The sequence below is a fragment of the Peromyscus maniculatus genome, chromosome 18 (assembly GCF_049852395.1).
Source record: "Peromyscus maniculatus bairdii isolate BWxNUB_F1_BW_parent chromosome 18, HU_Pman_BW_mat_3.1, whole genome shotgun sequence".
In the NCBI taxonomy this organism is placed as follows: domain Eukaryota; kingdom Metazoa; phylum Chordata; class Mammalia; order Rodentia; family Cricetidae; genus Peromyscus; species Peromyscus maniculatus.
This window is the reverse complement of record NC_134869.1, coordinates 10,835,465-10,850,380: the sequence shown is the minus strand read 5'-3', so window position 1 is coordinate 10,850,380 and position 14,916 is coordinate 10,835,465. Positions and strand designations below refer to the sequence as shown.

The 14,916-nt window shown below is 37.4% G+C and overlaps 1 protein-coding gene across 1 annotated transcript in view; it reads left to right on the top strand.

Annotated features, from left to right (window-relative positions):
* LOC143269386 (uncharacterized) overlaps positions 1-10,646 on the top strand; it is a 28,893-nt gene extending 18,247 nt beyond the window's left edge. The window contains 5 exon segments of the mRNA XM_076554483.1: positions 3,508-3,634; positions 3,838-3,895; positions 5,036-6,376; positions 6,378-6,478; positions 6,481-10,646. Coding sequence (XP_076410598.1) covers positions 3,508-3,634; positions 3,838-3,895; positions 5,036-6,376; positions 6,378-6,478; positions 6,481-7,055 — 2,202 coding nt within the window. The 3' untranslated portion in view covers positions 7,056-10,646.
* The last annotated feature ends 4,270 nt before the right edge of the window (positions 10,647-14,916 follow it).

Sequence of the window (14,916 nt, the reverse complement as noted above, 5' to 3'; positions counted from 1 at the left end):
CCAGGAACACATTAAAAAAGTTATCCACCATGACCAAGTAGGCTTCATCCTAGGGATGAAAGGATGCTTCAACATACAAAAATCTGTCAATGTAATATACCATAAAAACAAACTGAAAGAAAAAAAACACATGATCATCTCAATGGATGCTGAAAAAGCCTTTGACAAAATCCAACACCCCTTCATGATAAAGGTTCTAGAGATATCAGCAATACAAGGAACATACCTAAACATAATAAAGGCAATTTACAGCAAGGTGACAGCCAATATCAAGGTAAATGGAGAGAAACTCAAAATGATTGCACTAAAATCAGGAACAAGACAAGGCTGTCTACTTGCCCCCTACTTATTCAATATGGTACTTGAAGTTCTAGCTAGAGCAATAAGACAACAAAATTAGATCAAGGGTGTAGCTGGAGTTTTCTCCAGTCCTGCCTGGTCCATAGTCAGGACAAATCTCTCTCACCCAACAATCCCACAGCCACTGAGACCCAACTGAGTAAACACATAAAGACTTTTATTGTTTAAACTGTTTGGCCTAATGGCTCAGGCTTCTAGTGATCCAGTTCTTAAATCTTAAATTAATCAATTTCTATAAATCTATACCTTGCCATATGGCTCATGGCTTACCGGCATCTTCCCATGCTGCTTGTCGTGGCGGCGGCTGGCAGTGTCTCCTCCCTCCTTCCTGTTCTCTCAATTCTCCTATCTGTTAGTCCTGCCTATACTTCCTGCCTGGCCACTGACCAATCAGTGTTGTATTTATTGACCAATCAGAGCATTTGACATACAGACCATCCCACAGCACTTCCCCTTTTCTTTTTTTTTTCTTTTTTTTTTTTTAAAGGGAAGGTTTTAACTTTAACACATCTCCAAAGCCAGGTTGGTATATTTGGGAATTTGGGCGTAGCTTCTCTTACTACTTCCTGCTGGAGGGGGGCACTGTATCTTATGGGGACACAAAAATATTTTAGGATTATAGAGTAGTCCATGAGGGTGTATCGTCTGAGACTTGAATCTGTGGGCTGTGCATGACATTCAGCAAAAATTCTACTTGGGGTTAACCTTAGTTCAGAAACCAACACTCAAGTTGAGAGGCTCATAACCACCTGATATTACAGATCCAGGGATCCCACACACTCTTTGGTGTGTCACTTGTACACACATAGAAAACCTCTGTCACACATAAAACATATAAATAAAAATGAGGATATACTTGTTTTCAAAAATGCTTATGACTTATAAAACAATTAGAGGAAAACAGGTTGCTTTAGGTATATGATACAAATCATACAACACTGATTAAAAATCTCTTATCTAGTACTTGATTTTAAAATTTTTCATTTTCCTACTCTGATGCAGACTTACATCCAATCATCAATCATAGGAAACAAAAGGTTTTGAAATGATCCTAACAGACATTCTTTTCTTCTTTAAAAGATGATGAGATAATTTCAGTACTTAAAACCTTTTTCTACAATGTAGAATTATCAGACTTCAAGTGAATCCATCCAATTTTTCCAGAACAGTCCTCACTCAACCTATTTTCTATTATTGGCTAATGAGAGAACTGGGGTGAATAATGTGAATGGTGGTCAGGGATTTTTTTATTTTGATTTTCATTATATTCCTACAGTTTTTGTTCAAGAGACCATGTTAACTATGTAGGTCTCTCTTTGTGTCTCCTTTATTCAGTTGTAATATCTAGGTTTTGTCAGTTTTTTATTAGTTATAATTTGGTTATATTTTTTTCTGCAAAATGATGGACCTACACCTATTTTTATTTTCTGAAAAATTACTATATTATGTTATGAGTTCCTTGAGTTTATTGGTTTGGAGACTTTCTGAGGAAAAACAGCATTTGTTTACTCTTTTTGATCTTAGAAGCTTGTTTCTCCTCACTTTTTGGCATACATGTGTTTTCCAGTTGTTACTGTCATCAATGTTTGCATTGTTGCTATTTAAGTTATTGACACTGTTGATACATTGGCTTTTAGTTTTTAAACCTTCTCATATATTATTGTGTGTGTCCTAGTTACTTCCAGCTGTCAACATACAAAGTCTATCGTCGTCTGTGGGAACTTAGTTGAAGATGTGACCAATCAGAATGGCTGGGTGCTATGTCTTTAAGAGATTTTGTTGATTGCTGATTGATGTATGAAAGCCCTTTCAGTGATGGTACAATATCTGTAAGAAAGTTGGCTTGGGCTGGATAAGAGAGATAGCTGAGCATGACACAATGACCAAGTAACAGAGAAAGCTACTAAACAATAGTTTAGTTAAATGATTTTTGTCTCTATTTGCTAGCTTGAATTTCTATTCTAAGTTCCCACAATGATGGATTGTAACATGGCAGAATCAGCCAAATAAACCCATTCATTACCTGTGGAGCTTTTGGGTAGATAACTCAATCACAACAAGAAACAAGATAGAACATAATGTGGTACACCAAAAGTGATTTTGTTCCTGCAAAGGACAAGGAAATGATGACTTTTGGCAAAAGGTTAAATATATTCATCCAGATTTACAAACATTCAGACTCTCCTCTGTAAGTGCTGGCAATTAGGCCCACTTATATGCAAGATCAAGAAGTACTCTTAACTTCTGAGCTGTCTCTCTTGTACTGTGTTGATTATTTATGATCAACATTTATGTTGCTAATGGTTTCATCTTTCTATTTGTAACTGTTTAGATCCATAGTTCCTTTTGGTAAAATTTATTAAGGTTACCATCTAAACTGAAGGAATTCAGGTATCTAGTAAATGAATGCAGAACTCAAGCAATTACATATTTCTTTGTAGAAACTTCATTTAAAAAACCTCTGAGTTCTTCCTATCATTTTTGTTTGTTTGATTGGTTTTTGCAGAGGAGAAAGGATCTTAATTTTTACTTCTTGCTCTCCTAGAATTGATTGCATATAGGTTAGCTTTCAACTCAGATGCTGATATACCTGCCTCCTTTATCTTCATGCTGGTATTAAAGGCATGAGTCAATACACTCAGCTTGCTCATCTTTTTTGTATTTAGTAACTATTCATACAGTTTCTCTAACATGTAGTCAGTAATGATGATGGGTTATCTTGTCACTCTATCTGGTAATATGTATTCTCTTACAAGGTGATATCCCATTCAAAGCATTCAGAAATGATAGCGGTAAATTCCCAATTTCCTTCTAAAGTGGCTAAATGATAATATTATTATATTTATATCATAGAATAAGTGTTTGAAACACCAGAATTATTATGGCTATATATTTTTTTTTGATTTTTCGAGACAGGGTTTCTCTGTGTAGCTTTGCGCCTTTCCTGGAACTCGCTTTGGAGACCAGGCTGGCCTCGAACTCACAGAGATCCGCCTGCCTCTGCCTCCCAAGTGCTGGGATTAAAGGCGTGCGCCACTACTGTCCGGCTGACTATATTTTTAAAGAAGCCTGCATTTATAATTATGTCAGTATCATATATATGCCTTGTATGCATGGACATGACACATTTATGTATGCAAATTTTAGGATCCAGTAACCTATAATGATGTGCATGTCAACTTCACTCAGGAAGAGTGGGCTTTGCTGGATCCTTCCCAGAAGAATCTCTACAAAGATGTGATGGTGGAAACTTATAGAAACCTCACTGTTATAGGTAATACCGTATATTTTCCTTCATATTTTAAAATAAGGGGACAACTAGTTCCTGGTTATAGATACTCTTCTGTAATTTGATTGAGTCTGAGGAAGAATGAGGTGAAGATATTAAGCATGGTTTTAAGGATTATTGAAGGGAGTTACTTTAATTTTGCACAATTTCCAATAATATTTCATATATTTCCTGGTAAAATATTCTAGGGTACAAGTGGGAAGATAATATTGAAGAGCACTGTCAAAGTTTTCGAAGACATGGAAGGTAATTTTCATGTGCAACCTGATACAAATGTTCCTCTGGAGATATTTTAATATATCTGTTACTTTTAAATAATCAGATCAGTATAAATAATTACAGTTTAAAGTACATTGATGATCATTAAATGATTTCAATACCATATACCTCAATGGCAAGTGAATTGTGTTTTCATGTCATTCTTTGAAGAATGAAGACAAGGAATCAATGCCTTAACAGATATCACCATTAGAATCATAGTTCCATCACAGCTATGATGTAGAACTGACTATCCGTTTAGTTTCCTACTATTTATATTACAAAAGTTATGCTCATTAAATATGTAATAAGATTATGTCCAAAATCTTCTAATAAGCAAACAGTTCATAGTAAAATATTGTACTTATATATTTGTTCTGACTTTGCTAAATTTAATGAGAAGAGTAGTTAGAGTCAAAAGTTAATGGGGGGGGTGGTTGTTGTGGAGGAAACTTAATCCCCATACCACATGTTGATGAAGAACAGAAAGTCCACCTGTAAATGAAATGTGGAAATCTTTTAGTTGTTATTCTTCCTTTAATAGCTATATCATATGTCACTTTGAAAATAAGAACATAGGGACATGGAAAGAAGCAATATACATTTCTCTATCTCAGAACAATTAGAATATATGTAGTAATCCCCATGTTGAGTAGACTTGTTGAATGTGATACAAGTTTACAAAAGAATGATTTTTCTGCTTCATTGGTTAATCCAGCAACAAACACACTGCAGTGAATGCCAGCATTGTGTAAATGCTTGTGTTTGTCCTGGTTCACTTTGGAAATATAGCAGGACTCACAGTATAGGAAAATTTGCTAATGGAAGAAGTGAGATAAAGGTCTGAATTCATCCAGTTCTCTTCAATGGTGTGAAAAATCTCATAGAGAAACAGATGCCATCAATATGAGCCAGGTAATGAAGGATCTTACTATCACAGGAATCTTCAAATATGCAAAACAATCCTTAATGTAGGGGAAAACCTAAGTGTAACTAATGGGCTAAAATCTTAAGATCTTATTGCTCTTTATATTTAGACCAAATTGTAAAATAAATGCATATAGATATACAGATTTGACATTGTAATGAATGTGGTATATCTTTCACATGCACCAAATTTCCTCTCAGGCATGAAAGAAGTCATACTACAGAGAAGCCTTCTGAATATGCTCAATGTGTTAAAACCTTTGAATGTCAGAGTCTTCTCCCAAAGCATAAAAGAACACATACTGGAAATACAGCATATGAATGTAATCAATATTTTAAAACCTTTGCATGTTCCAGTCATCCTCAAAGGCAGGAAAGAAGACATACATACTATAAATGTAATCTTTGTGGTAAAGCCTTTATATGTCACAGTCATCTTCAAAGTCATAAAACAACACATATTGGAGAGAAACCCTATGAATGTAATCAGTGTGGTAAAACCTTTAAATGTCAGAGTTACCTTCAAAGGCATAAAAGAACACATACTGGAGAGAAGCCCTATGGATGTACTCAGTGTGGCAAAGCCTTTTCATATCACTGTTCACTTCAAACGCATAAAAGAACACATACTGGAGAGAAACCTTATGAATGTAATCATTGTTGTAAAGCCTTTTCATATCAGAGTATTCTTCGATGGCATAAAAGAAAACATACTGGGGAGAAACCCTATGTATGTAATCAGTGTGGTAAAGCCTTTTTATGTCACAGTCATCTTCAAAGGCATAAAAGAACACATACTGGAGAGAAACCCTATAAATGTAATCAGTGTGGTAAAGCCTTTTCATGTCAGAGTATTCTCCGAAGGCATAAAAGAACACATACCGGAGAGAAGCCCTATGAATGTAATCAGTGTGGTAAAGCCTTTACATGTCATAGTTATCTTCAAAGGCATAAAAGAACGCATACTGGAGAGAAACCCTTTGAATGTAATCAGTGTGGTAAAGCCTTTACATGTCATAGTTATCTTCAAAGTCATAAAGGAACACATACTGGAGAGAAACCCTATGAATGTAATCAGTGTGGTAAAACCTTTAAATGTCAGAGTTACCTTCAAAGGCATAAAAGAACACATACTGGAGAGAAGCCCTATGGATGTACTCAGTGTGGCAAAGCCTTTTCATATCACTGTTCACTTCAAACGCATAAAAGAACACATACTGGAGAGAAACCTTATGAATGTAATCATTGTGGTAAAGCCTTTTCATCTCAGAGTATTCTTCGATGGCATAAAAGAACACATACTGGGGAGAAACCCTATGTATGTAATCAGTGTGGTAAAGCCTTTTCATGTCACAGTCATCTTCAAAGGCATAAAAGAACACATACTGGAGAGAAACCCTATGAATGTAATCAGTGTGGTAAAGCCTTTTCATGTCAGAGTATTCTCCGAAGGCATAAAAGAACACATACCGGAGAGAAGCCCTATGAATGTAATCAGTGTGGTAAAGCCTTTACATGTCATAGTTATCTTCAAAGGCATAAAAGAACGCATACTGGAGAGAAACCCTTTGAATGTAATCAGTGTGGTAAAGCCTTTACATGTCATAGTTATCTTCAAAGTCATAAAGGAACACATACTGGAGAGAAACCCTATGAATGTAATCAGTGTGGTAAAACCTTTAAATGTCAGAGTTACCTTCAAAGGCATAAAAGAACACATACTGGAGAGAAGCCCTATGGATGTACTCAGTGTGGCAAAGCCTTTTCATATCACTGTTCACTTCAAACGCATAAAAGAACACATACTGGAGAGAAACCCTATGAATGTAATCAGTGTGGTAAAGCCTTTTCATGTCAGAGTATTCTCCGAAGGCATAAAAGAACACATACCGGAGAGAAGCCCTATGAATGTAATCAGTGTGGTAAAGCCTTTTCATATCAGAGTATTCTTCGAAGGCATAAAAGAACACATACTGGAGACAAACCCTATGAATATAATCAGTGTGGTAAAGCCTTTGCAGAAGACAGTTATCTCCAAGTACATGAAAGAACACATGCTGAAGAGAAACTCTATGAATGTAATCAATATGGTAAAGTCTTTGTACGACACAGTCAACTTCTCAGACATCCAATTGTACATACTGGAAAGAAACCCATGAGAACACAGGCAATGCATAACAGCACAGCAGTAAACCCCAAAGAAAAGAAGCACACAAACTAACACAAAATAATATCAGGAATGAACAACAACTGGTTGTTAATATTCCTTAATATCAATGGACTAAATTCACCTATAAAAAGACACAGGGTACCCATGTTTCTGCTCCATACAAGAATCATACCTCAAATTCAAAGATAGGTACTATCTAAGAATATAAGGCTGGGAAAAGTATTTCCAATCAAATGGTCTTAAGAAGCATGCAGGTGTAGCCATCCTAGTCTCTAGCAAAATAGATTCAAGCTAAAATCAATGAAAAAGATCAAGAATGTCATTAAATACTCACCACCAAGATGAAGTTTCAATTCTGAACATTTATGTCCTAAACACAAGGGCAACCACAAATGTGATAGAAACATTACTAAAGGTTAAACCACATAAAACCCCACACATTAATAGTGGGAGACTTCAACACCCCACTCTAACCACTGGACAGATCTAAAAAATCAAAATTTAACAGAGAAATAAAGGACTTAACTGATTTTATGACTCAAATGAACTTAATCCATATCTACAGAACATTCCATCCTAACAAAGAAGAATATACCTTCTTCTCAGCATCCCATGAAACCTTCTCTAAAATCGACCACATACTTGGCCACAAAGCAGATCTCAACAGACACAAAAAAAATTGGAATAACCTCCTGTGTTCTATCAGACCACCATCATGTAAAGTTAGATTTCAACAACAGCAAATGCTACAGAAAACCTACAATCTAATGGAAACTGAATAATGATCAACTGAATCACCAATGGGTCAAGGAAAAAATAAAGAAAGAAATTAAAGACTTCCTAGAGATCAATGAAAATGAATAAACCACATACCCAAACTTATAGGACACTATGAAAGCAGTTCTAGGAGGGAAATTCATAGCACTAAATCCCCACATAAAGAAGTTGGAGAAATCTCACACTAGTGGCTTAACAGCACACTTGAAATCTCTAGAACAAGAAGAAGCAAAGTCGCCAAAGAAGAATAGATGCCAGAAAAAAATCAAGTTGAAAGCAGAAATCAATAAAAATAGAAACAAAGAGAACAATACAAAGAATTAACGGAAAAAGGTGTTGGTTCTTTGAGAAAATCAACAAGATTGACAAGGCCTTATTTAAACAAACCAAAAAGCAGAGAAAGAGAGGGAGCATACAAATTAACAAAATCAGAAATGGAAAGGTAGACATAACAACTAACCCTGAGGAAATCCAGAAAATCATCAGGTCATACTTCAAAAACCTCTACTCAACAACACTGGAAAATCTAAAAGAAATAGATAATTGTCTGGATACCATATACTAAGTTAAATCAAGACCAGATACACTATTTAAATAGTCCAATAATCCAAAAGGAAATAGAATCAGTCATTAAATTCTCCCAACCAAAACCAGCCCAGGAGCACATGGTTTTAGGGCAGAATTCCACCATATCTTCAAAGAAGAGTTAATACCAATACTCTAAATTGTTCCACACAATAGAACCAGAAGGAACATTACCCAACTCCTTCTATAAGGCTACAATTACCCTGATTACCAAGGCAAACAAAGATGCAACAAAGAAAAAGAGCTATAGACCAATCTCCCACATGAACATTGATGCAAAAATACTCAATAAAATACTGGCAAAGATTCTCCAAGAACACATCAAACAGTTATCCACCATGGTCAAGTAGGCTTCTTCCTAAGGATACAGGGGTGGTTCAACTTACAAAAATCTGTCAAAGTAATACACCATATAAACAGACTAAAAGAAAAAAACCACATAATCATCTCACTAGATGCTGAAAAGGCATTTAACAAAATCCAACACCCCTTCATGATAAAAGTCTTGGAGAGAATAGGAATACAGGAAACATACCAAAACATAATAAAGGCAATTTACAGCAATACAATATCAACATCAAATTAACGGGAGAGAAACACAAAGCGATTCCACTAAAATCAGGAATGAGGCAAGGATGTCTGCTCTCCCCATACTTATTCAATATAGTACTTGAAGTTCTAGCCAGAGCAATAAGACAACATAAGGAGATCAAGGAAATACAAATTGAAAAGGAAGAAGTCAAGCTTTCCCTATTTGCAGATGACATGATAGTATACACAAGTGACCCCAAAAATTCTACCAAAGAACTAATACAGCTTATAAACACCTTGAGCAACTTAACAGGATAAAAGATTAACTCAAAAAAATTAGTAGCCCTCCTAGATACAATTGACAAACAGGCTGAGAAGGAAATCAGAGATATATCACACTTTACAATAGCCACAGACGATATAAAATACCTTGGTGTAATTCTAACTAAGCAAGCAAAGGACCTTTATGACAAGAACTTTAGTCCCTAAAAAAAGTAATTGAAGAAGTCAGAAAATGGAAATATCTTTCATACTCATGGATAGGCAGGATTAACATAGTAAAAATGGCAATCTTACCAAAAGCAATATGGCGATTCAATGCAATCCCCATCAAAATACCAACACAATTCTTCACAGACCTGGAAAGAACAATCCTCAACTTGATATGAAAAAACAAAAAACTCAGGATAGCCAAAAGAATCCTGTACAATAAAACAACCTCTGGAGGCATCACGATTCCTGACTTCAATCTCTACTATAATAAAACAGAATGGTACTGGTACAAAAACAGACATGTGGACCAATGGAATTGAACTGAAGACCCTGATATTAACCCGCACACTTAAAAATGTATAATTTTTGACAAAGAAGCCAAAACTTCTTTGTACAATGGGACAAAGAAAGCATCTTCAACCAATGGTGCTGGCATAACCTGATATCAACATGTAGAAGGCTGCAAATAGATTCATATCTTTCATTGTGCACAAAACTTAAGTCCAAATTGATCAAAGACATCAACATAAATCCAGCTACTCTGAACCTGACAGGAGAGAAAGTAGGATGTAGACTTGAATGCATTGGCACAGGAGGTCTCTTCTTAAATATAACACCAGTAGCATAGACACTGAGAGAAACAATTAATCAATGGGACCTCTTGAAACTCAGAAGCTTTTGTAGAGCAAAGGCCACAGTCAAGAAGACAAAGTGACAGCCTACAGAATGGGAAAAGATCTTCACCAACCCCACTTCTGAGAGAGGGCTGATATCCAGAATATATAAAGAACTCAAGAAATTAGACATCAAAATGCCCACCAGTCCCAATAAAAAATGGGCTATAGAGCTAAAGAGAGAATTCTCAACAGAGGAAGCTCAAATTGCTAAGAGTCATTTATGGAATCTCTCAACATCCCTAATCATCAGGAGAATTCAAATCAAATTGACTCTGAGATACCACTTTACACCTGTCAGAATGGCTAACATCAAAAACACTGAAGACAGCTTATGCTGGAGAGGATGTGGAGCAAGGGGAATTCTCCTCCACTGTGGGTGAGAATGCAAGCTTGTAAAGCCAGTTTGGAAATCAATATGGCACTGTTTTAGAAAATTGGGAATCATTCTCTCTAAAGACCTATCTATACCACTCTTGGGCATATACCCAACGAATGCTAAATCATACCACAAGGGCAAATTCTCAGCTATGTTCATAGCAGCATTATTTGTAATAGCCAGAACGTAGACACAACCTAGATATCCTTCTACTGAATTGTATGAATAAAATGTTATATATATATATATATATATATATATATATATATATAAAACATATATATATGCATATATATATATATATGCAATGGTGTACTACTCAGCAGAAAAAAAAAAGACATCATGAGCTTTGCAGGCAAATGGATGGATCTAGAGAAAATCATCCTGAGTGATGTAACCCAGACTCCAAAAGACAAACATGGTATGTAATCACACATAGGTGGATACTAGACGTAAAGCAAAGGATGACTAGACTGCTACTTATAACTCCAGGGAGGCTACTTAGTAAAGAGGACCCTAAGAAAGACACCAAGATCACCCAGTGACAGAGAAATGGATGAGATCTACATGAGCAAACTGGACATGAGGGGGGGAAATGAAGGCCAAGGGTTGGGGGAAAGAGAACTTGGGGAACCGGAGATCCCAGCTGGATCAAACACAGAGAGGGAGAACAAGGAAAGAGAGACTGTGATAAATGAGGACCCCATGAGAATAGGAAAAAGCAAAGTGCTAGAGAGGTCCCCAGACATCTAATGAGGACCCCATGAGAATAGGAAAAAGCAAAGTGCTAGAGAGGTCCCCAGACATCTACAAACATAACTCCACAAAAGACTACTGGCAATGGTCGAGAGATAGCCAGAACTGACCTAAACTGTTTCTTGGATGGCCAAACACCCTAACTGTTGTGGTAGAACTCTCATGCAATGATTAATGGAAACATGGTCAGGCCCCAGGTGGAGCTCCGGGCATGCAATCGGCAAGAAAGAGGAGGGATTGTATGAGCAAGAGATGTTGAGACCATGATTGGAAAAAGCACAGGGACAAATAGCCAAACTAGTGGAAACACATGAACAATGAATTAATAGCTGAGAAGCCCCCAATTGGATCAGGTCCTCTGGATAAGTGAGACAGTCGACTGTTTAGGAGACCCCCAGGCAGTGGGACCAGGACCTGCCTTAGTGCATGTGCTGGCTTTTTGAAGCCTGGGGCCTATACAGGGACACTTTGCTCAGCCTGAGTGAAGGGAGGAGAGGACTGGACCTGCCCCAACTGAGTCTACCAAGCTGAGCTGAATCCCCAGGGGAGTCCTTGTCCTGTAAGATATGGGAATGGGGGTGAATTGGGGGAAGCACGGGGTGGGGTGGGAGAAGGGAGGACAGAGGAATTTGTGGCTGATGTGTAAATTTAAATTCAGTTATAAAATTAAAATAACAATAAAAAGATATAAATGTGTATCAAGTTGACAATGGGTACGGTTGTGATAGCTATTTTTGGTTGCCAAATTTAATACATCTGGAATTAACTAAAACTCAAAATTTTTTGGGCATGCCTGTGAGGTATTTTTGCTTAAGTTGAAGAGAAAAGATCCACACGTAATCCTGATCCACACGTAATTTGAGTTAAGAAGACATTCTTTAATCTGGATATTAATGAGGGTAAAAACACCTTTAACGCAGATATCTTGAGCCCCAAAACCCCACCTGTAACCTCAGCCAGGCGTTGTGCTGGAAGCCCATATACAGAGATGGAAGCAGGGAGTTTTTTATCTTCAGCTGCTTGCTCTCACCTTGCTAGCAAGTCCATTCCTTCACTGGCATTCGAGCTGACTTCTTTGGGATTCCAGACTATACTACTGCTGGGCTGAGACTTCAAGCATAGTGGACTGTGCAACTACTGGATTCTTGGACTTTGTCATCATAGCCAGCTAAGGTTCAATTAGCTGGACTACAGCCTGTAAGTCATTCTAAAAAGTAGCCTCTAGTATATGTAGAAATTCATTGTATAATTTGGTACCCCAAAGAACCCTAACCAATGCACCGAAGAGGTATATGAGTTTTAGAGAAGTTTGGGCCTCACAACAGCCATATCTCAGTTATAAATTCCACATGATCACATTCCTTTAGCCTGTTTTTCAGGTGATGCTTTGATGCTGGCTTACAAGGTGTCTATAGCTTCTGGGCAAGAAAGTAAAATAACACAAGTCTGAAATTTCTCAAATGGAACACACAGTTATTAATTAATATGAGATGGAGAGGTTCTAGCTTCAGTGAGGAATGAAAAACAAGTTGTCTTAGCTTCTGTGGGCTAAGACCTGGCACACATACACACACACACACACACACACACACACACACACACGCATGCACACACACACACACACACACACACACACACACACACACACACACACACACAACCACACACCCTACCGTCCACATGTAGATCAGAGGATAGTAGGTTCTTTTTACCTCTGAAATGACAGCTCCAGTCTAGAGACCCACAGGATAACTTCCTTTACACATCAAATCTCTGCCTGACTCTCAGTCTCAGAAGTCATATCTATTCCAGAGGAGCTTCACCAGAGCAAATCAGTCTCTGGAAGAACTTTCTCAATATAATCTGAGATCTGCTGTGGTAATAGAGGAGCATCAACCACTTCTCTCCTTTTTTAGTTTTGCACAGAATCACTCTGCACCACAGACATGTGCCCCTGTTGCAGGCTCCTTCCACTCCATCTAGTCATGAGGTTCCTCCCATCATTGCTTATCTGGACCATCAAGAGGGATTCCTCATCCTACCTCCACCCCCAGGAGGGTCTTCTCAATTCTGCATTTCATCAGACAGGCTTAATAGGTGTTGTCAACCTAGAAGAGATCTAGCAATTCTGTTCCATTCTGACAGTCAGTGAGACTTGGGCAGGATCCTGAACCTATGATAGCTCTGAATGGATGTGTGGCAGACTAAGATATTTAGCATGCCTGTCCCTACAGTTTTCAATAAATTTCAGTCTTTGGTATGGGAGTGATCCAATGGAAATAATACAGCACACATGGCTTGAAAGACAAAGGTCAATTACAGGGACTGGAGAGATGGCTCATCCATTAAGAGCATTTATTGGAAGAGCATTTATTTATTCAGAAGACCCACAGGACAGCTAACAAACTTCTTTAAGTTAAATTCCAGGTGGACTCTGTCCTCACCTGGCCTTTATGGGAATTGCATTTATGTGGTAGCAAAACACCCATAAGTATAAACAAAATACTACATACCCATAAGCACCACAAAATATCCTAAATTGCCTTGCAGGAAATCAACTCTGCTGTTCAGTATCACTCATGTTGTATTTCAAAAAAACCAGAGGCAGATTACTTTTTACTTCTTGATTTCCTTTATATGAGTTTAATGAGCGTTCTTATTTCCTGAGAGGCTTGGAGCAATATACTTATGTTTCCCTTTAATTTGGTGTACATGATGATTTTGTGAACATGTGTGCAGAGTGTACCACATTTTACTGGTAGCTAAATATATGACCTTAATTATACAATATGTCTAATTTTTCTATTATGTAGTTGGTATCCATGAGGTGGGCTATTCACCAACATCCAAGGTGCCACCCCCCTGTGTAGCCCTCAGGCCCATGGCTGGAAAGTCCTTGTGCAGCCCGAGCTTCCTGGATCTTACTCAGATACATCCAAGACTGTGAGTTCTGGGTTTACAGGAGTGTGAAACCCCATGTACTAAAGAAGAGTCTCAGAGTGAAAAGTTTGAAATTTATTTTATTCATAAAAATACATTCATTTTACTCAATGGGATTTTTCAAAACAGCAGTCATTATAAACAGTTTATAGCCTTAGCAAACTATTAAAACAATGACAAGAAGAAAAGTATAACAAAAATTAACCCAACCTTAAATAAAAATGAGGAAAACCAAAAAGCAAAGAATAAATATACTAAGATATAAAACCAAAAATGAAGGAAATTTCAGTTTCCTTTGGAATTTCATTATGGAAGAGCAAAAGAAGGAAGGAACTGGCTTATTCTCTATAGTAAATTATCTTTAGCAATACTTGCCCATGACATGGCCTCAGCTTCTGCACTGTACTAGAGAGAGAATCTTATGCTTTTGATGTGGTCTGTCTGGAGGGCAATGTGACATTAACACCGTCTTCCTTGTCAGATTTCCCACCACATATGGAGTCAGGGTTCTTAGCAATTTGTGTTGTGTTCTCTGTATATTAGACTTGTTACTGACAAACTTTTCTCCAAGGATAGTGAGCCAACAGATGTGGATCTGATTGTGGCTGGATCGCCTGATGCTAGGTTGATATTTGCCTCATTATTGAGTTAAAAGCTGAAAAGAGGTGGCACTTTCTGAGGAGTCCTTGAACCTGCAGTGTAGAATGTCATGCCTTCAAGGTGTCTCTGGCTTCTTCCAGCCTTCTTAGTCTTCTTAACAGGTGCTGTCAGGGAAAAT